The 23,267-nt window shown below is 36.4% G+C and overlaps 1 protein-coding gene across 9 annotated transcripts in view; it reads left to right on the top strand.

The window, feature by feature from the left end:
* KDM6A (lysine demethylase 6A) overlaps positions 1-23,267 on the top strand; it is a 207,132-nt gene that overhangs the window by 122,915 nt on the left and 60,950 nt on the right. For all 9 annotated transcript variants that reach the window (XM_081793061.1, XM_081793059.1, XM_081793066.1 and 6 more), the window contains 2 exons: positions 235-289; positions 4,323-4,357. In XM_081793061.1, coding sequence (XP_081649187.1) covers positions 235-289; positions 4,323-4,357 — 90 coding nt within the window. The remainder of the gene's footprint in view (positions 1-234; positions 290-4,322; positions 4,358-23,267) is intronic.

The following is a 23,267-nucleotide window of genomic DNA, read 5'->3' as shown; positions in this document are numbered from 1 at the left end:
TTATACATACAATAACTTGATTAAAGTTAATTCTCCATTCTTACCTGTCTCAAGAAAGTAACCCAGCAGCAGGTTATCAGCAATAAATGTACAAAGTAATTCTAGCTGTTTGTCTAGTGTGTTTTATTAGCATAGCATGGTTTCATGATTATGTTAGACTTTATGTACCTGGAAATTAAGGCACATGTATATGACTGAATTTAGTGCACTGATTTTCTCATTCTCTTCTTGCAGCATTTTCAGTTAGCTTTGGTTGACTGCAATCCCTGCACTTTGTCCAATGCTGAAAGTAAGTATTTTTAAGTAATAGTTTTCTACATGTATTCAGATCACCTCATGGCAAATAATAGTAGTAATGATGGTGATAATGATGATGATGATGATGATGATAGTGATAAACTCCTTTGCAATTTTTCTTCTAGAATTATTGAATCTAACTGTATTGGTTGCCATGGCTACTTGTACAGATGGAACATGTGAGACCAGTTATTGTGAACAGCCTGTGTCTAAAATAGATATGCCAGTGAACTGGGTAGTTGAATTAAAATTGTCTGCCCTAATGAACAAGATTGATTATGCATTAATTATATCATAGATGACTTGGGGGGATTAAAAACAGGGTTTGCCAGTGTTTTAGGAAAAATAAGTATACAGAGATTCTTACGTGGTAGCTCACCGATTCCTGCTGTGTGGTATTAAAATTATTGGTAATTATGAATACTCTTTTGATTTTTTTTTTATTACAGCTTTACGCATCATATATAAAGTTTGAAGTGACATTTTTCAATTAATTCAGAAAGAATGTGTGTGAGAAACCTGTTCCGATAACAGTGGTTTTCTTCAGTTATTTTCTGCTTCTGTGTACGTCTCTTTCCAAAAGCAGATTGGGTTGATTATGATGTGTTTATCAATATGCATGTGTTGTCATATTTAGTGTTCTCTACAGTATAGCCAATAAAAGTTTAAAGGATATTCATTGGGTTCAAGCTCGATTTCTTTAAAACTTTCTTGAAATATTAAAATTTTAATTAGAGTGTATGAAAAATTGAATCATTCTTAATGAAAATTTCAGGTTAAAGGATTCTAGGTTTTAGAAAGTCGGTATTTTGCTCTAAGTGATTTCGTGTTTTAACTCCATAGAATGACATCAGGTGAAAAGTAGTGTCAGTGTTAAAAATGCCTAAGAAAATGATTGCATACATGAATAGACTGTAGAAATTAGAATGTAACTTGTTAGTACACGAATTACGACACGGTGTGGATTAAATCATCGTCTAAGCCAGACCAATTATATCACGCTTCTACTGGAGGCAGTTTCCTGAGAAAACATAAAAGATTTCTGTTTTCTTTAAATGAAACTCAGGATTTGCTACCGATCAGTGTGTTTGCTGAATAAATGGTGGCAGCAATATTGTAGTTTCTAAAACGAGGTTAGATTAGAAAAAAGTTTAACTCCGATACATTTATTAAATGTTAATTTATACTTTTTCCTTAATTATATGGGAGTAAGGGAACAGCTCGTTTTCATTTAATTGGTTATATCTTGTACCTTAAAGCTAACTCTCATAACTGTATGTCTGTTTGAATGATAACTTTTGAGGGATGTTTCATAAACTTTAGACTAATTATTTTGGTAAATCCTCATTTTATTCTGCTCTGTTGAAGTTAAATCTCAGTTGTAGGTCCTTGCTCTTGCTTGAGAGGAAGACACCTACATCTGTAGAATGAGTACCATTGGGCAGAAAACTTTTCCTGTTGAACGTGAAGAGGATATTCGAACCATCATGAATACATTTTCAAGTTTACTGTGTCTCTGTCTCTGTATGTTGTTGAGAAGGGAAATAGGAGGGAGGGTAACCCACATCCTGGTTTGCCTGGACTCAGGACTTTCTGTGCTATAAGGCTGGTTACTGTGATGGAAGGGAACAGGCTTTATTTAGAGACATTAGGCCATTATAGTTCAGTTGATTTGGGTAGTTTATTTTAGGCAGTCTGTGTGATTACATGATAGCCATGGTAATGGCTGATGTCTCACAGAGCACTAACAAATGTAGATTACCTACTTTGAGCCAGACATTATTACTATTTAAATATCAGGCTCTTATTATCTTTGCAAAGCGTATTTCTCTTTGAATTTTTAACATCATCACCTGTTTGTGTATGCCACAGACCTTGACTACTCTCTGAAATCTTCCATGTTACTTTGTGATACTTCAGACGATCAGAAAATTATAGAAAGTGAAGTAAGCTTTTAAAAAAATGTCTATATAAGATATTTGTATTTTATGGCACAGTTCATTTATGCAATTAAAAAGTAAGTAGATACACTTATTGCGTCTAGAGCTTTTTAAGAGGGGTTAATTACAGTTGGTGTTTTAAAAAGCAGAATCATGGTGACGTGAGACTTTTCATTATATGTTGGTCCCTTGGGATAAAATTGTTTCCTCTAGATTTAATTAATTCTCTTAATTCTAAAAATAATATATAACTTCTGAATAAAGTTTAATTTCAGAACCTTTTACGGCAATCTTTGTTAAAAATTTCCACTTCTAATTGAGACTTGCCAAGTGGAGCTTTTTTGGTTGTATGGTTATATTTCAGTTGAAGACGATTTTTAACAACTTAAATATGTGGTGACTTTCACACTACAAAAGATGACACTGGATTTCGTAATTCATTGCTTAGGGGGGCCCTAGATGGAGGGCCTAGGGACTGAGCTTGGAGGAAGTTAAAGGCGGTAGTGGGATGCTAGCTAGCTAGTTCTTTTCTCCCTTATCACCTTTATTAGAGGTGTAAGAAGATAGGAAATGAGTATAGTTTTTCCATCCCTTTCTCGTTCTCTTAGCCTGTAACCCAGTCTCCCTCCAGTGATGCACTGAGGTGAGATTTGGACTTGAATCTCAAGGAGAGCTGTATTGGAAAGGGGGAGTGCAGAATAAGAAAAGCCCTCAACAGATACGGATAAAGGGGATATCTCTATATGTAGAAATTTTGTTATTATTTTTATGTGTTTTTCACAAAAAGCTGATTTTCATTTTCTAAAGATACTTGTTTTGCCTCATCTCTGATTAATGTGTGATATTTAACAATTGTTTATGGAGAGAGATGTAGTATTTACTTTCGATCCAAAAATGTTTGGTTTTAAAGTTCATTATGTATTTCATTTATTTGTTTTGCTCTTTAGGGTTACTTAGTTTAGTTCTTCCCAGGTGCTGGTCGAGGGAACAGGTATCAGAATATCTTGCAGAACCCATTAAAAAGGCAGCCTTCTAGGCCTTGCCCCAGGCTCACTGAATCATAATCTCAGGAATCTCTATTTTTAACAAACCTCCCAGGTGAATCTTACTGTTAGGAGAATCAGTGAGAGAGTTACTTCATGGTGCATCCCTCAGTGAGTACTTGATGATAGCTGTGTGGACCTTGTTTTCAAAGATGCACATAAACATTTTGCATATACATTTGATAGGCTCCCAGACTCTTTGAAATCCAGCTGTGAAATCCAGGTAGATGGAACATTTAAAAAAGAGGTTTGTCATTGAAGAATGGAAATTATAGCATTAAAGTAGCTAGAATCCAGTTTTGATTTCCTGGTTCATTGTTGCTTTTGTTGCATCATTCATACTTTGGTGATGCAGTATATCAGGAAGACCTGCAAACAGAAGCTGAAGTATATTTATTTGATTTTCAAGACATACTTGTTAATCTTGTGACTCTTTACTATTCTTGCCTTCTAAGTGGTTTGTCTTTTTTTTTTTTGAATAATTCTGAACAACCAATAGAGAAATGCAACAACTCATTTCCTCTGTGTGTTGTTACTAGAGTCATCCTGGCTTATGACTTCTTTATAAATGTTGTTATGAAATACGGTATAAAGAATTAGAGGCTTTCTTTGGTTCTAGTACTTTTTTTTTTTAACCGAAATACTGACTTTATTTTATTGACATGGACCTCTGTTTTTAAAATAACCGCGTTTTGATATGCGTAGATTTATAAGAGTTTTCTCTGTTTGCTTAATCTTACAGTTTTGAATGTTGTAAGGAATATACTTACTTGCTATAGATTTTAATGTTGATTTTAATAATTAAACTGACAAATTTTGATAATGACCAACAATGAATACATGTGGCACAAATAGCTTCTTGTGTCATGTTCTTGAGTGTGTTTGCTTGTGTATTCTGTCTTATTAAAAATAAAAGTTATGTTCTGTTACTTAAATCTCTATAGTGTAGACTGTGCTTATGTTTGACATTTTATATTCTTCTTTAATTTACCCTAAACACTACTCTAATGGTATTGATTTTTATTTTCCATCATCTTTGCAGTTCAATTTCACATTGCCCACTTATATGAAACCCAGGTAAGTGTTTTAACTTACCTTACTTAAGCAAATGTGATCACCCATAAGTGAAATCAGACATACATGTATTTTAATGGGATTCTGGACACTGTCTCCTTCATGTATTTTATATTCATTAAATGTGATCAAGATTTTACTTAGTGAATCAGTACTTGCTGTGTATGAAGAAGTTTCATTTAATATGTTTTGCCTCTAAACTTTGGACTATCTGTAGCTTTAAATGACTGTGTTTAAGTTTTCTCTTATTCTCTTTTTTTATTATTTTCTTAATGTTTGTTTTTGAGACATAGAGCATGAGCGGGGAGGAGGGGCAGAGGGAGAGGGAGACACAGAATCTGAAGCAGGCTCCCGGCTCTGAGCTATCAGCACAGAGTGTGATGTGGGGCTCGAGAACCCACAGACCACAAGGTCTCGACCTTAACCGACTGAGCCATGCAGGCGCCCCATGTTTTCTCTTATTCTTAATGTAGAATGCCTAGTTTTCTTTGCAAAATGTTTATAGGTGGTTGTTATAATGCATTGCTATTTAGTTTTACTTTTTCTTAAGAATGAAATATTCCTTCCACGTGTCACCATTTAAAAGCCATATTAGAGTCATCTCTTGATCTAATTACCAATAAATACTTTTATGGTTACTATACTTACAAACCTTTTTTCGTTTAATTAGAACATTTTGTTTTTGTGTATGGCAGACTTTGCTTAGTTGTCTGATAAAAGGCATAACACATAGACATTTACTCTAGGCAGTAGCATGGAAAATCAGTTATAATTTGATATGAAAGTAAAATATTGAGTAATCAGAGTTTACCCAAAACATAAATTTTATAACCATTCTTTAGGGGAAAAAATACTGTCATATTTGTGCATCTGTTTTGTAAGGTCTCTTTAGTTTCAATGCCACCATGGAGGGCTTGAAAAAATTAACATCAGATTCCTGGACACTTCGATCTGCTGTGCCCCTGATTCCCCCAAAACACATGGGTGTGTGTGCCCTAGGAAGAAGAATTTATGCACCCTACTAATCTAGGGATTTTATCAACCTTGAGAAGATGCTTGTGAGAATTACATCAGCTTGTGGATCAGCCTTTACCTGCCAATGCTAATCCCAGCTTCTGCCAACTGCTGATTTTTGCCAAATCAGCAAGGGCCCCAGGGGGAAAGCAGCTACAGAAATCAGCTTCCTCTCCATAGTTGTTCTCTCTTTGGAGTCGTAGCCCCTTCTGTTCTCATTACCTCAGGAGCTCTCTGCTGCCTTCAAAATGAGAAGTTCTGATTTTTTTTTTCCCTGAACTTTTCTAGTTCTTAGTGAACTTTGGCACTTAGTGAGCTTTAGCCAAAGCCGAAGTTTCCTCACTTTTATTTTTAATGAGAGTTTTTGCTGGTGGTGGAATTGTCTTATTTGACCACTTTGAAATTTACATTCCATTGTCTTCTGGCTTTCATTGTTTCTCATGAGAAGTTGTCTGTTAGTGTTAATTTTTTTAATCTTGTGAAGGTAATATGGGGACAGGGCCCTCCCTCCATCGGTTCTTTCATTTGATACATTGTAGTTCCCATTAAGATTAAATAAAACAAAACCAGAAGAACAAAATTCATGGCAAGGAGACTGTGTAATTATTAGGTGACAAAAGATGACACTGTAAGTATATGAAAAATGCTTATACTTTCTATACTCCCTATAGAAAACAACTTTTTTATAGTTCAGCTAATTGTAGGAATATTTATAAATATGGAATTTTGAAATGTAAATTTAAGTAGTCCTATATGGTTAATGGCCACTGCTAGGTACTCAAAATAATTGAATTAAAGTTTCTTTATATAAAAAGTCTCCCTGCTAATAAATGTAGACATTATTTAGTATCACTTTACAAACCCCGAGGGCCCTATACCCACGTTACCTTTACAGGATTGAACAATAAGACTGTGATTAAGACAGAAAAGTGAGGGAATACTTTTTTTACAAGAGTGGTTAAGGAAGGCCTCTCTGAGCAGGAGCTATTTGGGCTGAGCCCAGAAATGTTTTAGTTAAATTTAATCATAAATATAGGTTAGGGTTACTTTATTTTTTAGCATTTTAAAAAATGTTTTAATTTTTATTTTTGAGAGAGAGAGCACATCCATGCATGAGTTGGGGAGGGGCAGAGAGAGTGGGGTACAGAGGATCTGAAGCAGGCTCTGTGTTGACAGGACAGAGCCCGATGTGGGACTCAAAGTCATGGACAGTGAGATCATGACCTGAGCCAAAGTCAGACGCTTAACCGAATGAGCCACCCAGGTGCCTCTAAGCTTTACTGAGGTGTAACCGACAAATAAAATTGTAAGATAAACTGCACAGTGTGATGATTTGATATGCGCGCGCGCGCGCACACACACACACACACACACACACACACACACACTGTGAAAGGATTTCTGCAATTACACACATTGCATTGAGTAAATTAACACACCTGTCACCTCACCTACCACTCCCCACCCCTGCCAGATTTTACATATAAGTGATACCATAAAGTATTTGTCTTCCTCTGTCTGGCTAATTTCACTTAGCATAATGACTTCCATGTTCACCCATGTTGTTGCAAATGACAGAATTTACTTCTTTTTTAAGGCTGAAATACTATTCCATTATATTTATATACTTACCACAGTTTCTTCACCCATCTTTCCACCAACACTTAGGTTGTTTCCATGCCTTGGCTGTTGTCCGTGATGCTACATTGAGCATGGGAATACAGATATATCTCTTTGAGATAATGGTTTTGTTTCCTTTGAAAATCTATCCAGAAGTGGGATTGCTGGATGATACAATAGTTCTGTTTAGGTATGGATAATTTTAATGGGATGTCATCTCCCACACACCTGTTTTTACTAGATTTAACAATTAGATTCTCATAGGTTGCTTGGTGTATTGTCATACCATCTCTAAATACATTTTATTTCTCTGTATAATGTCATATGTCCAAGTATAGACACATATTATGTCATGTTAGGAATTGTTCTTGGAAAGCTATATCAGTTATTCTTTTCACATTCACATTTAAATTCCAGTTAGTCAACCTACAGTGTAATATTAGTTTCAGGTATCCTTCTTTGGAAAAATGTATATTCATGTCTTCTGCCCATTTTTCAATTGGATAATTCGTGTTTGGGGTGTTTATTGTATAAGATTTTTATATATTTTGCATAGTAACCCTTTATCAGCTATGTCATTTGCAAATATCTTCTCCCGTTCTGTAGGTTGCCTTTCAGTTTTGATGATTGTTTCCTTTGCTGTGGAGAAGCTTTTTATTTGGAGGTAGTCCCAATAGTTTATTTTTGCTTTTGTTTCCCTAGGCAGGAGCCCTATCTAGTAGAAAGTTGCTATGGCTGATGTCAAGGAAATTACTGCCTGTGTTTTCTTCAAGGACTCTTACAGTTTCAGGTTTCACATTTAGGTCTTTAATTTGAGTTAATCTTTGTGTATGGTGAAAGAGAATGGTCCAGGTTCATTCTTTTGCATGTTTTTCAATTTACCAACACCATTTGTTAAAGAGACCATCTTTTCCCATTGGATATTCTTTTCTGCTTTGTCAAACGTTAATTGACCGTATAATTGTGGGTTCATTTCTGGGTTTTTTATTCTGTTCTGTTGATCTATGTGTCTATTTTTGTGCCAGTACCATACTGTTTTGATCACTGCAGCTTTGTAATATAACTTAAGGTCCAGAATTATGATGCCTCCAGCTATGTTTTTCTTTTTCAAGGTTTCTTTGGCTATTCGTTGGTCTTTCGTGGTTCCCTACAAATTTTAGGATTGTTTGTTCCAACTCTCTGAAAAAAGCTCTTGGTATTTTGATAAGGATTGCATTAAATCTGTAGATTGCTTTGGGTATTATAGGCATTATAAAAATATTTGTTCTTCTAATCCATGGGAATGGCCTGTCTTTCCACTTCTTTGTGTCATCATCAGTTTCTTTCGTCAGTATTTTATAGTTTTCGAGTACAGGTCTTTCACCTCTTTGGTTAGGTTTATTCCTAGGTATCTTGTTGTTTCTGGTGCAGTTATAAATGAAATTAATTCCTTAATTTCTGTTTCTGCTGCTCATTTTTGTGTATAGCAGTGCAACAGAGTTTTGTATGTTGGTTTTGTATCCTACAGCTTTACTGAAGTTAGCAGTTTTTGCAGTTTTTTGAAGGACTCTTGGGTTTTCTATGTATAGTACCATGTCATCTGCAAATAGTGAAAGTTTTACTTCTTCCTTGCCAATTTGGATGCCTTTTTATTTCTTTATATTGACCAATATTGTGTTTAACAGAAGGGGTGAGAGTGGACATCCCTGTCTTGTTCCCGATAGTAGAAGAAAGGCTCTCAGGTTTTCCCCATTTAGGGTGATGTTAAATGTGGGGTTTTTCATATATGGCCTTTATTATGTTGAGGTGTGTTTCCTCTCACACTGCTTTTTTGAGAGATTTTATCATAAGTGGATGCTGTACTTTATCAAATGCTTTTTCTGCATCTGTTGAAATAATCCTGTAGTTCTTATCCTTTCTCTTGTTAATGTGATTTATCACATTGATTTGTGAATATTGAACCACCCTTGCAACTTGATCATGGTGAATGATTTTTTTTTTTTTTTTTTTTTTTTTTTTACTGTATTGTTGGATTTGCTTTGCTAGTGTTTTGCTGAGGATTTTTCATCAGTGTTCATCAGAGATATTGGTCCGTAGTTCTCTTTTTTTGTGTCTTTATCTGGCTTTGGTATCTGGTTAATGCTGGTCTCATAGAATAAATGTGTAAGTTTTCCTTCCTTTTCTCTTTTTTGGAATCCTTTGAGGAGAACTCTTCTTAAAATGTTTTGTAGAATTCACCTGTGAAGCCATCTTCTCCTGTACTTTGTTTGGGGGAGTTTTTTGATTACTGATTCAATTTCTTTGTTGGATTGGATTGGTCTATTCATGGTTTCTATTTCGTCCTATTTCAGTTTTGGTAATTTATATCTAGGAATTTATTTCTTCCAGGTTGTCCAATTTGTCGGCGTATAGATTTTCATAATAATAATCTTATAATTGTTTGTATTTCTGTGGTGTGGGTTGTTATTTCTCCTGTCTCATTTGTGATTTTATTTTTGCATTTTTTGGAAAAATTTTTAAAGTACTTTTTTATGTTTATTTTTGAGAGGGAGAGAGAGAGAGAGAGAGAGAGAGAGAGAGATGTGGGGGAGGGGCAGAGAGAGGGAGACAAAGGATCTGAAGCGGGCTCTGCACTGACAGCAGAGAGTCCGATGCGGAGCTTGCACTCACGAACCATGAGATCATGACCTGAGCCGAAGTCAGACGCTTAATTGACTGAGCCACACAGGCACCCCTCGTTTGTGAGTGTGTGTGTGTGTGTGTGTGTGTGTGTGTGTGTGTGTATTCTCTTTTTGACGAATCTGGCTAGAGGTTAACAAATTTTACTATTTTTTTCCAAGAACCAGCCCCTGGTTTCATGATCTCTGTTGTTTTGTTAGTTTCTATATCATTTATTTCTGCTCTAATTTTTATTATTTTCTTCCTTCTGCTGGCTTTAGGCTTCATTTATTCCTTTTCTAGCTCTTTTAGGTAGAAGGCTAGGTTGTTTATTTGAGCGTTTTCTTCTTGAGGTAGGGGCGTGTGTATTGCTATGTACTTCCCTCTTAGAACTTCTTTTGCTGCATCCCAAAGGTTTGGGGCTGTTGTGTTTTCATTTTCATTTTCATTTGTTTCATACATTTTTTATTTCTTTGATTGACTGGTTGACCCATTCATTGTTTAGTATCATGTTACTTAACCTGTGTGTATTTGTGGTCTTTCCAGAGTTTTTCTTGTGGTTGACTTCTAGTTTCATAGTGTTGTGGTCAGAAAAGGTGCATGGTATGACTTTGATCTTCTTGAGTTTGTTGAGTCCTGTTTTGTGGCCTAATATGTGATCTGTTCTGCAGAATGTCCTATGTGCACTTGAATAGAATATGTATTCTTTTGTTTCAGGATGCAGTGTTCTGAACATATCTGTTAAATCCATCCGATCCATTGTGTCCTTCAAATCCATTGTTTCCTTGTTGATTTTCTGTTTAAGTGATCTGTTCATTGATGTAAGTGGGATGTTAAAGTCCCCTATTATTATGGATTGGTTTCTTTACGTTTGTTACTGTGTTTTAAAGTCTAGTTTGTTGGATATAAGTCAACTTTCTTTTGACATTCATTTGCACGATAAATGCTTCTCCACCCCCTCAGTTTCCATCTGCATGTGTCTTTAGGTCTAAAAGGAGTCTCTTGTAGGCAGCATATAGATGGGTTTTATTCTTTTATCCATTCTATCACCTGATGGCTTTTGATTGGAGCATTTAGTCCATTTACATTCAAAGTAATTATTGATAGATATGTATTTATTGCCATTTTATTACTTGTGTTTGTTTCTGGAGATTTTCTCTGATTCTTTCATGGTGTGCTGGTTTTCTTTATTGCCTTACTTGGATTTCTTTTTATTCATTGCATATCTATTATTATTCTTTTACTTGTGGTTATCTCTAGGTTAATATATGACCTCTTCTGCCTATAACTGTCTACATTGTTGATGGTCGTTTAAATTTGAACTCATTCTACTCTTGTCCTCCCCACGTTTTAGGTATATGTTGTTATATTTTACATCCTTTTAGTTTGACTGAGTTTTTAATAGAAATCTTCTTTTTACTGCTTTTGTGTTTCCTACCTTCATACTGTCAATTTTGGTTTTTCTTTTCCACTCACAGAGTCCCGTGTAAGTATTTGTTGGAGAAGTGGCTTAGTGGTCACAAACTCCTTTAGTTTTTGTTTGTCTGTCAAACTCTTTATTTCTCCTTCTGTTTTGAATGTTAGCCTTGCTGGATAGGGTATTCTTGGTGGCAGATTTTTTCCACTCACCATTTTGAATATATCATGCCAGTCCCTTCTGGCTTGGAGAATTTCTGCTGAAAAATCTGCTTGATAGCCTCATGGGTTTTCCATTATAAGTAACTGTCTTATTTTGTTTTGTTTAAAAAAATTTTTATTTATCACTACATTTGCCAGTTTAATTATAATATTTCTTGGTGTGGGTCTGCTTTTGTTGTTTTGATGGAGTCACTGAGTTCCCTACATCTGTTCTCATGTTGCATAATTATTCTTTCTCTCTTTTGTTCAGCTTCATTACTGAGTCTTCTCAGTCATTAATTCATTCCTCTGCTTCTTCCAGCCTGCTGTTCATTGCATCAGTCCTGTTTCTAATCTCATTTATTACACTCTTCATCTCTGATTGATTCTAACTCTTTTATTTCTGTGGTAAGGGTCTCACTGATGTCTTCCATTCTTTTCTCATGTCCAGTTAGTATCCTTATGATCATTGATTTAAGTTCTCCACCAGTTCTGTTACTTATATCTGTTTCACCTAGATCTCTGGCCATGACCTTATCTTGTTCTTTCATTCGAGATAAATTTCTGTGTTCTCATTTTGTCTAAGTCTCTGCCTTCTTTTATGTTAGAAAAGCCACTTGTGTCTCATGATCCTGAACTTAATGGCCTTATGAAGAAGATGTCATGTAGTGTCCAGGGCCTGGCACTTCAGGGAATGTATCTGCTGTGTGCTGTATGCACTCTGCTATTGTGTCGTGGCTGCTTTCTCCTTCAGGCCAGTCATCTGCAGAGGCTTTCTTTGCTTGTTGTAGGCAGTTTGTGTCCCTGGCCTGAATGCAGCAAGTTTTAACTAGGTGTGCCCTGGTCTGCTTGTGAAATGAGAACTGTCATCACCTCCACTGGAACTGAGACCCTGCAGAACTTTGTGGTCAGGACATGTGGTGTGGGCAGGAGTTTGTGCTGTTCTTCTGGGGGAGGGGCCCATGGCACTGGGGCTGAGGTAAGTGTGACTGATAAAGGGCAGTTCCACCAGAGTGGGGAGGGGGGTGGGGCTTAATGTAAGTAATTTAGGCAGCTAGTATCCCTGTTGCACTGGTTCTTGCTAGTGGCTCTGTGCTTATGCCTAGTGGTGGGGGTGTGGGGGGAGAATGGTGCCAGCCAGATACTTTGTTCCTGGAGACATCTCTCTGTGAACACTGCTTCTCATGGGCATGCTCTGAGAGGAGCAGATCATCTTCCCACTGTGTTCCCTAGGCACTCTTCAGATAGCTGTTTCCATGCTGTGTGTGCCTGGGTTGTTTGCCTGCCGTCTCTCCAAGAGCAGTCCCGATGCCTCTGGACTCTCGCAGAGGCCAGCCCAGCCCACTGATAATTTAAATTTTCGATTTAAGGCCATCTGGTTGCAAGAACTCATGAAATTTCAGCCCCTCTCATTTTCCAATCCAGTGGCCATAGGGAAACATTCTCCTTGTGCATTCCCTTGTGCTCTGATCTCACTCTCTCACTCTTCTCTCCAGCCACAGCTCTCTCCGCTCTGCAGCAGCCAATATCTATTTCTCCTCTAAATCATGTCTGCACTTTCTACCTTGTTTGATGTGACTTCTTCTCTACCTTGAGTTGTGGAGTTTGTTCTGCCAGTCTTCAGGTTGATTTCTGGGGCATTTAGAATGATTTGTACAAAGTTTTCTATTTGTGTTTGGAAGCAAGCCAAGGGTTCTCCTACTTTGCTGCCATCTTCGAGGGAAGTCCTATATCATTTATTTAATGTAGCTTTCCCTATTTATTTGTGTGTGTGTGTGTGTGTGTGTGTGTAAATGTATATTTATTTATTTAAATTTACATCCAAGTTAGCATATTGCGCAATAATGATTTCAGGAGTAGAATCCAGTGATTCATCCCCTACATAAAACACCCAGTGCTCATCCCAACAAGTGTCCTTCTTAATGTCCCTTGGCCATTTAGCCCATCCCCCCACCCATAACCCCTCCATCGCCCTAAGTTTGTTCTCAGTATTTAAGAGTCTCTTATGTTTTGCCCCCCTCCCTGTTTTTATGGTATTTTTGTTGCCCTTCCCTTATTTCATCTCTTTTGTATCTTAAATTCCACATATGAGTGAAGTCATATGATATTTGTCTTCCTCTAATTTCGCTTAGCATAATACACTCTAGTTCCATCCACGTCGTTGCAAATGGCAAGATTTCATTCATTTTGATCGCTGAGTAATATTCCTGTGTATGTGTATGTGCACACACACATATATATACACATATACATACACATACACACACATACATACATACATACATACATACCACATCTTCTTTATCCATTTATCTGTTGATGGACATTTGGACTCTTTCCATACTTTGGCTATTGTCGATAGCGCTGCTATAAACCTTGGGGTGCATGTGCCTCTTCAAAACAGACACCTGCATCCTTTGGATAAGTACCTAGTAGTGCAGTTACTGGGTCATAGAGTAGTTCAGTTTTTAAGTTTTGAGCAACCTCCATACTGTTTTCCAGAGTGGCTGCATCAGTTTGCAGTCCCACCAGCAGTACAAAAGGGTTCCTCTTTCTTCTGCCATCCTCGCCAACATCTGTTGTTGCCCGAGTTGTTAATGTTAGCCATTCTGACAGGTGTAAGGTGGTATCTCATTGTGGTTTTGATTTGTATTTCCCTGATGATGAGTGATGTTGAGCATCTTTTCATGTGTCTGTTAGCCATCTGGATGTCTTCTTTGGAAAAGTGTCGTCTATTCACGTCTTATGCCCATTTCTTCACTGGGCTGTTTGTTTTTTGGGTGTTGAGTTTGATAAGTTCTTTATAGATTTTGGATACTAACCCTTTATCTGATATATCATTTGCAAATATCTTCTCCCATTCCATCAGTTGCCTTTTAGTTTTGCTGATTGTTACCTTCTCTGTGCAGAAAAGAAGCTTTTTATCTTCATGAGGTCCCAGTAGTTCATTTTTGCTTTTGTTTCCCTTGCCTGAAGTTACTGCGGCTGAGGTCAAAGAGGTTTTTGCCTGCTTTCTCCTCTACGATTTTGATGGCTTCGTGTCTTATATTTAGGTCTTTCATCCATTTTGAGTTTATTTTTGTATATGGTATAAGAAAGTGGTCCAGGTTCATTCTTCTGCAAGTCGCTGTCCAGTTTTCCCAGCACTACTTGCTGAAGAGACTGTCTTTATTCCATTGGATGTTCTTTCTTGCTTTGTCAAAGATGAGTTGGCCATACATTTATGGGTCCATTTTTGGGTTCTCTGTTTTGTTCCATTGATTTAAGTGTCTGTTTTTGTGTCCGTGCCATGCTGTCTTGTAACAGCTTTGTAACACATCTTGAAGTCTGGAATTGTAGCTTTCCCATTTTATTAGCTGAGACCTGTAGAACCACTTTTTTTCTAAAATTGTTTTAAATGTTTATTATTTTTGAGAGAGAGAAAGAAAGAGAACAAGAGCGAGAATGAGAACACAAAGTGGGGAGGGGGCAGAGAGAGGGAGACACAGAATCTGAAGCAGGTTCCAGGCTCCGAGTTGTCAGCACCAGAGCCTGATGCGGGGCTCGAACTCATGAACTGTGAGATCATGTCAGACACTTAACCGACTGAGCCACCCAGGTGCCCCATAGAACCACATTATTTTCTAATAGTAATAGTATTATTTGCCCCCCCCCCCCCGAATTTAATTAAATAACTTGAACAGTTTGCCATCTAAATGCTTATTAGTCTTGAGTCAGTTGAGTGCCTGACTCTTGATTTCGGCTCAGGTGTCAGGCCCCGCACTGACCATGTAGGGCCCGCTTGGGATTCTCTCTGTCCCTTTCTCTGCCCGGCCCCTGTTCACATGCACACGTGTGTGTGTGTGTGTGTGTGTGTGTGTGTGTGTGTATACACGTGCTCTCTTTCTCAAAATAAATAAACATTAAAAAATACTTATTAGCCTTTATGGATGAAAGATACAGAATTTTCCTTTTTAATTTTGTCATTAAGACATTACTTATTTTTGAATAGATAACCCAAAATGAAAGTGCCTGAAAGAATACGTGCTGAAGTCTCATCCTCATTCCTTTTCTGTAACAAACTATTCCACTCCCCAAAGGTACTAGTGTTTTTCATATCCTTCCAGAGAAATCCACATATATATAAGCAAATCCATGTATGTGTTTGCACATATATTCGTTTTTCTTTATTTTATTGAAATATTAGCCAAATATGTGAATTCTCTCTCAGCCTTGCTTAAATTGTTTAAGTTAGTATCATATTTTGAAAAACATACCCTGTTAGTACATGTGGAGCTGTAGTATATCCCTTTACATAGATGTACTGTAACTAATTTAACTATTTCCCCCTTGAGGGATAGTTACAAATAATGTTATTGTGAATACCACTGTCTATAAGAATCATTAGTTTCATTTTTAACATTCACTTCTAACTGTCCGGCATTAATTTATTACCAAGGCACTGTAGATTGGCTTCATTTATATGTATTATAGAAATCCAAAAATTCTGAAGAAAGAAAAATTCCAGCTGGTTTTTAAAGATGCATTAAGTATGCCATGAGCATGTTGGATTTATTTCACGAATTCAAGGATGATTCAATGTAAGGAAATCTGTTAAAACAAAAATCAATGTAAGGAAAACTAACTGTATTGTGGGGAAGGAAGAAAGATTTTTTAAAAGAAATTAACAGTGTGAAAAGGAAAGCACAACTTAAACCTAATTAATAGGTCATAACCTTAGTACTCTCCAAAAATTGACTTTTGTCAATAGATAATCCACTAGGTAAATTTGATCAAGGGAATAACAGAAAGCACATGTGCAAAATAAGATAACCATGGAAACAGAAGAAATTAGAGCTATTATACAAGACTACTGAGCAAGTGAATTTGAAAATGAAATGAAATGGACTACTTTCCAGGGAAATACAGATTAGCAAAATTGACGTCATTAGAGTTAGAAAGTTATAAAAAATCAATTTCTACAAAAGAAATAGGAAAAATTAAGTAATGCCTTACAGAAAGCACCATGGCCAGATGGTTTTACAGGGGAATTCTAAGCCTTTAAAGACCACATAATTTTAATGCTTTATAGATCGTTCCAGAGCATTGGAAATAAGAAACTTCCTCATTTCTTTTCTTTTATTCTTTGTATTTTTTTTTTTAAACGGGGAGAAGCTTTTAGCAGTTTTTAATCTGACTTGAATGACACTTGTGTTTGATAATAGAGTCCTTTCTGCACTTAATGATTCTATAGCATATTTAAAAAAATATAATGGAAACAAAATCCTTGATTCTAAAAATTAACTACAGATCGTAGTGCTTTTGTATTGTCTTTTTTTCTATTGTAAAATATAGGACATAATTTTTACCGGTTTAGCCATTTTTACGTGTATCATGTCATTAAGTACATTCACATTGTTGTGCAGCTGTTACTACCATTCATCTCCAGAACTTTTTCATCATCCCAGACTGAACCTGTACCCGTATTCAGCAATAAGTCCTCATTCCTCACTCCACTCAGCCCGTGACAACTATTATTCTATTTTCTGTCTCTATGAGTTTAACTACTGCATGTAAGTGGAATCATACAGTATTTATTCTTTTGTGCCTTGTGCATTTCATTTAGCACGATATCTTCCACATTTGTACATGTTGTAGCATGTACGAGAACTTAACTCCTCTTTAAGGCTGCATAACATTTCATTGTGTGTACACACCACATTCTGTTTATCCATTCATCTATTGATGGACACTTGTGTGGCTTCTGCCTTTTGGCTGTTGTTGATAATGCAGCTATGAACATGAGTGTGCAAATATCTGTTTGAGTCCCTGCTTTTAATTCTTCTTGATACATAGTTAGAAGTGAAATTACTAGACCATGTGATAAGTCTTTTAAATTTTTTGAGGAACCATCATACTGTTTTTCCCCTTTTCTTTTTGAAGCAAATGTAACATCAATACCTGAACCTGATGAAAACAGTACAAAAAAGAGGCAATATCCAGACTAATATCACTAATGAATCTTGGTGTAAAAGTACTAAATAGAAGTTTAGTAAACAAAGCCATTACCTCATTAAACAGATAATATACTATGACCAAGTGGTATTCATTCCAAGAATGCAAGATTGAATATTAGAAAATCCATTAGTATCAGGCATCGTAATAATAGAACTAAAGGTAAAATCAGATTGCTAATGCCATAGGTGCTGAAGACAAGCTTTTGACAAATTCAGTGACGTTTCCTAATTAAAAAAACTGTCCAAGTTGGAAATAGGAATTGAGTGCTATTTTTTTTATCATGGTAAAATTCATATACCTCAGTGCCCAAATTAGTATCTCACTTCGGGGAAACACTAGAGACATTTTTGCAAAAATTAGGAACAAGGCAAAGATTCCTACTATCTCTATTACTCCTCGTTATTGAACTATAGGTGCTAGCTAGTACAATTAGGCAAGAAAAATTAATTAGAGGCACAAATTAACATGAAGAAATTAATAACCTTCAACGACAGCATAATGTTAGAAAACATTCCCACTTGAGTATCAGCAAAGTAATTAAATATTTCACAATAAACTTAAAAGACATACTGCGACTCAGTAGCATAAAGATCTTGATTCTTCCTATGTTACTTTATAAATATAACACAACATCAATAAAAAGTACTAACAAGCTTTTAAGGACTTTGGTAAGTTGATAATATGCTAGAATAGCCAGGAGAAGACTGTGGGGAAATTGTACAGGTTATACTGACTCTACTAGACAGTAAGATATACAATAAAACCTGTGTAACTCAAAGTGAGGCACTGGCATGTGAATAGACAGACCAGTGAAATATAGAAAGAACAGGAATACATCCAGGTACATAGAGAAATCAAGTGCTTGAGAAAGGTAATATCTTAAATTTCTGGGGCTAAGGTGGGTTTATTCATAAATGGATCAGGGACAACTTGGTAGCCATTTGTAAAAATATAAAATTAGACCCATGACCCAAGCTGTTCAAAAAAAGAAACTAGAAATGAATTAGGGTCAAATGTAAAAAATTTTATACAAGTAAGTACTAGAAGTGAACATGAACTGTTCTTCAATCTTGATTTAGGAAAAGGCTTTCTAACTATGATCATTCTTTTTGTTTTCTCTGCATTTTGGGCCGGTCAGTTTGAACAATATAAAAATAAGTTCTGCACGACAAAAAAAAAAAAAAACACATAAATTCGAAGGAGACCTAGAGACTAGGAGAGAATGTTTGCAACATATGCCATGGACAAAGGGCTAATGCTCCTAATATATAACAAACTTAAAATTGGAAGGACAAAGGAATGAAAACCCAATAGGAAAATGGGAAAAAAGACACGAGTGGACACTTCACAGAAAATCTATATAACAAGGTCGTTAAACATATGGCAAAGTGGTCAGATTCACTCAGAGAAATGCGAATTAAAGCAACACTGAAATATAATTCTCACATATCAGATTGGCGAAAATTGTAAGTGGCTATGGGGAAACAGGCACTCTCATGCACTGTGGTAATACAAACTGGTACGACCCATCTGGAACAGCATTTGGCAATCTAACCAAGCTGTATATGCACCTTTTGACTCAACAGCCTCATCTCTAGGAATCTACCTTTAAAATATACCTCCAAAACTCTGAAAATATATAGGCACCAGGATGTTGATCGGAGCGTTGTTTGTAATCACAAAATCTTGGAAACAACTCAAAGGCCCATTCATGGGAGAATGTTTGTATAATCTTCGGTACATTCGGGTAGTGGAGTTGCATGTAGAAAAGCATGAGGAAGAACTATGTGGATCACGACGTGGAGTGGTTTCCAGAATATACTACCGTGTGGAAAAAAAAAGAGAAGTGTAAGAGAGTATAATACGTAACCCTTTGTGGAAGAAAATACACATAGTAAAGCCAAGTATACATTTGCCGTTTGTGCAGAAGCGATACTGAATGGATAAACGAGAAACAGAGGAGATTGGTTACCCGGTGGAAGTGGTTGTGAATGAGGGAGCAGAGATGAGGACAAAGTGGAACTTCTCAAGTGTATACTTTTTGCATAGCTCTAACTCTGAGAACCTGGTGATGTTTCTCATACCCCAAAATTAGTTGAATAATTGAGACCAACCAGATGTGAGGTAGCCCGAAACAGAATGCAGGCAGGAACAAATAAAACTAACCGATGAATAACATAAGTTTAGTGAAGGGGGTGGAGATGAAAAGAACTAACCTCAGTAACTTTAGAGAATAGTATTTTGACTATAGTGTAAAGCTGGAGACAAGAACTGTAAACAGATCCCCTACTACAATTACTTTCTCACAGTGGCACGGATTAGGAGTTCTGTAACAGTTTTATGTAAATATTAGGAACAAGCAAATAAGTGTATTGTGGATAACGAGAGCCAGGGTTTTCACTGTCAGAGCTTACAAATCAGGAAAGGCAAGGCGAGACTGAACTCTGGTGTTGGGTTGTAATTGGAGGTATCAGTACGAATATATGGGTATTTAGGAGTATGGATAGTTGGATAGAAATACAAGCTGGTGAGTGTGTGCATAAATATGTCTTCTAGCTATGCTTACTGGGAGGGCTTGGAGGCAATGACCCATCTCAGCAGCAGTATGACTACATTAGCACCCAGATCTTCGTTTCTAAATACTATACTTAAATAAAAGGAACCAGGGATTCTTCAGGAAAAGTAGGTGATTCCAGGGTTTAGGCAAGGAAATTACAAGAGGAGCTCTAGAATATTTTACGGTGCCAAAAAGGAAGGAAGTGCTTAAAAAATGATGGGGGCGTGTGGAAAGAACACAGGAGTCAACCTAAGGGGATGGAGTTCCTAATCAGCAAATCTGACACAAGTTTAGAAACTAATTATGATAATGAGATATAAGATACAGAATAAAATATATTTGTTCATACTGAAATGAATATATAAATGAAGTAAATGAATATAAATGAATTTATATTTGTATATATTTGATTTTATTTGTATTCATTTACAAATGAATATAAGTTGAAAATAAATGCAAAAGGAGGGGACACTTCTTTTTTTTTTTTTTTTTTTGTTTTTAATGTTTATTTTTGAGAGAGAGTGAGAGCGCGAGCCGGGGGAGGGGCAGAGAGAGAGGGAGACACAGAATCCGAAGCAGGCTCCAGGCTCTCAGCTGTCAGCACAGGGCCCTATGTGGGGCTGGAACTCCTGAACAGTAAGATCATGACCTGAGCCAAAGTCAGACGCTTAACCTACTGAGCCACCCGGGTGTTCGGGACACTTCTTATTGTAGAATTTCAATTAATGAATGAGGAATGATGAGTATGTCTTCACAAGATGCTTACTGATTTCAAAGGGACATTTTTCAGAGTAACTAGCCAGTACCTTTTGTAAGTGTCAAGGTACTGAAAATCAAAAACGGGGGATCTGTTCCAGACTGGAGAAAAGTAAGGAGACCTGCTACCTGAACATAGTGTGGGATCTTGGACCAGAAAAAGGACAGTAATGGGAAAGTTGGTGAAATTGGAATAAATGATATAGTCAGTAGTATTTCATTATTGTTAATTTTGTCAGTCTTTTCATGTGTTTTGAAGCTCTTATTGTCATGTCATCCTGATGTCCTTTATCATTATGAAATACTCCTTTATCTCTGGTAATAATCTTTGCCCTGAAGCCTACTTTAATCTGATCTGAATTGGGTCACTTGAGCTTTCTAATGTTTAGTGTTTGCATGGTGTCTTTTTCATCCTTTTATTTCAGCCTTCTTGTGTCTTTATATGTAAAGTCCACCTCTTAATAGTGTATTTTTGGCTCTTTTCTAAGTCTTTTCTGGATATGTCTTGTTTGTTTAGAGTGTCTAGTCCGTTATATTTAATTTGGCTGTTAGTTTTTTTGTTGTATCTTTTGTATTTTGTTGTTTTTCTCTGGCTATTTTCAGAGTTCTCTTTCCATTTGGTTTTTAAGAATTTGACAATGAAGTGCCCAGGGGTTGTTTTTTTTCTTATTTATACTACTTGTGGTTTTCTTAGTCTTTTGGATATAGTATTAGATGTCTTTCATCAGTTCTGGAAAGCTCTCAGCCATTATGTCTTGTCTTTTCTGCCCTATTCCTCTCTTCTTCTAGAACTCCAATTACATGTATGGTAGACAATCTGTTATTGCCTCATGTATCTTTGGATGGCCTTTAAAGTCTCCAATCTGTTATTCACTCTATCCAGTCATTTGTTTTTTTTATTTCAGATATTTTTCAGTTTTAGGATTTCTTTTTTTTTTTTTTTTTTCTGTGCTCTAATTTCCTGCCCATTCATGCATTATGGTTATAGTTCCCTTATTGTCTCTGAATGTTGTTAAAATAGCTGCTTTAAAATTATTTGCACATTTCATCATCTGAGTAATGTCATGGCTGATTTTCTTCAATTTCCTTTCCTTTTGAACATGGATAAAATGTTCCTGATTCTTCGTAGGTCTGGTAATTTTATCCTGGATATCATGAATAATACATTGTGGAGTGACTTTGTTATATTTTTCTGAAGAGTGATGTTTTTGTTTTATATTAGCCATTTAATCTTGCACAAGTCACACTGTAAACTTGGCCACTCCTGTAGTGGACAGCGGCTGAAATCTCTCTTTCATTCTGTCAGGCTGCTGGACATCTACTGTGTTCGTGCATGTTCAGCAGTCAACAAGAGATTTAGGTAGAGTTTTAATTGCAGAATTTGGTGTTCTTTTTCTTTCCCTGTCTCCTTCCTGGGATTTCTCCTCTCACTTCCAGCTTTTGTGATAGCTTCAAAGTGTCTCCTCTGATTCTTCAAACTAGTAAGATTGCTGGTTTCTTTTGAGTTCTAGCCCAGGCACCAATTGGCACCTGCCTTCGGATGGAAATCCTAGTAAAAGGTAGTTTACTCATCCAGTGTCATGCCCTTTTGCTAAGTCTATCTGGTTTCAGCCTGATTTTGGTTTCTCTCTAGGCTTTCTGACAGTTGACTTTTATATTTTATCCAGAACTTAAAGCCATCTGTGGAACAGCTACTCCAGCATTACCAGAGGAAAAACGTTACTAAACATCTTTAAAGATAAACTCATCTTGCTTTTCATATGCCATATATAATTGCTACTTAATGTTCTAGTGTATGCATCCATCATATTTTGTGTTTTTACTCCCTAGTGACGTGGACCTAGGTTGTCCCTGAATTCCTGATACCGTGAACAGTACCATTTAGAACATTACCTGTGGAAAGGTTTCTTTGGCATCTTTGTCCCAGGAGTAAGCTTGCTGGACTGTAGTGTATCTGCATGCCTGTTTGCACACCTAATTTCATGCGTGAATCCTCTTCCAGCAGGGCGCACATACACATCCCCAACTTTGGATTTACCCAACTTTCTTATGTTTGCCATTCTGATGGGTAGATGGTGGTATCTCATTTAAACTTGCACTTCTAGAGATGTACACTTGTTCACATGGTTTTCACATTTTCTGTGTTGGTTTGTGTCCATTGCCTGATTTTCTGCTATGTGGTTCAAACCAGATCTTTACTTCTCTCATGATTTGTGTTGTTTTGGCCATGTCACATAAGTTCTTTACAGTCTCAAGGACATATTCCTGCCAGTATATGATATGAGGTAGAAATCCAACTTTGATTCTCAGTATGATGCAACCAAATTTTCAAGTGTGTCGTGTTTTGTTTTGTTTTTATTATCAGTGTTTAGAAATATGTTTTAGCATACCATTGGAAGGAATTGACCTGAATAACTTGGTCCTTATCTTGTGTTAATTGTCTAAATGACTTTTTGAGATCAGATTAATATTTAGGGGGAACTAATTTAACTGATGAATAAAAGTTTATGTAATAACTTCTGTTAATCTCAGTGGCCAATTCTTTCAGATCTTTCCTGTGTTGACGTACTGTATTCATGTAGTTCCTTATTTGTTTCCGTACTTCTTTGCTTATCTCATTTGATCTTTAGAACAACTCCAGATAGAAAGATTAGGTATTAACTCTGTTTTATGGATGTTGAATCTTTGTTTAAGTGATTTGCCTGAGGCTCCTAC

The sequence above is a fragment of the Panthera onca genome, chromosome X (assembly GCF_046562875.1).
Source record: "Panthera onca isolate mPanOnc1 chromosome X, mPanOnc1 haplotype 2, whole genome shotgun sequence".
NCBI lineage: Eukaryota > Metazoa > Chordata > Mammalia > Carnivora > Felidae > Panthera > Panthera onca.
The sequence above is the reverse complement of the archived record's forward strand: the minus strand, read 5'-3'. Positions and strand labels throughout refer to the sequence as shown.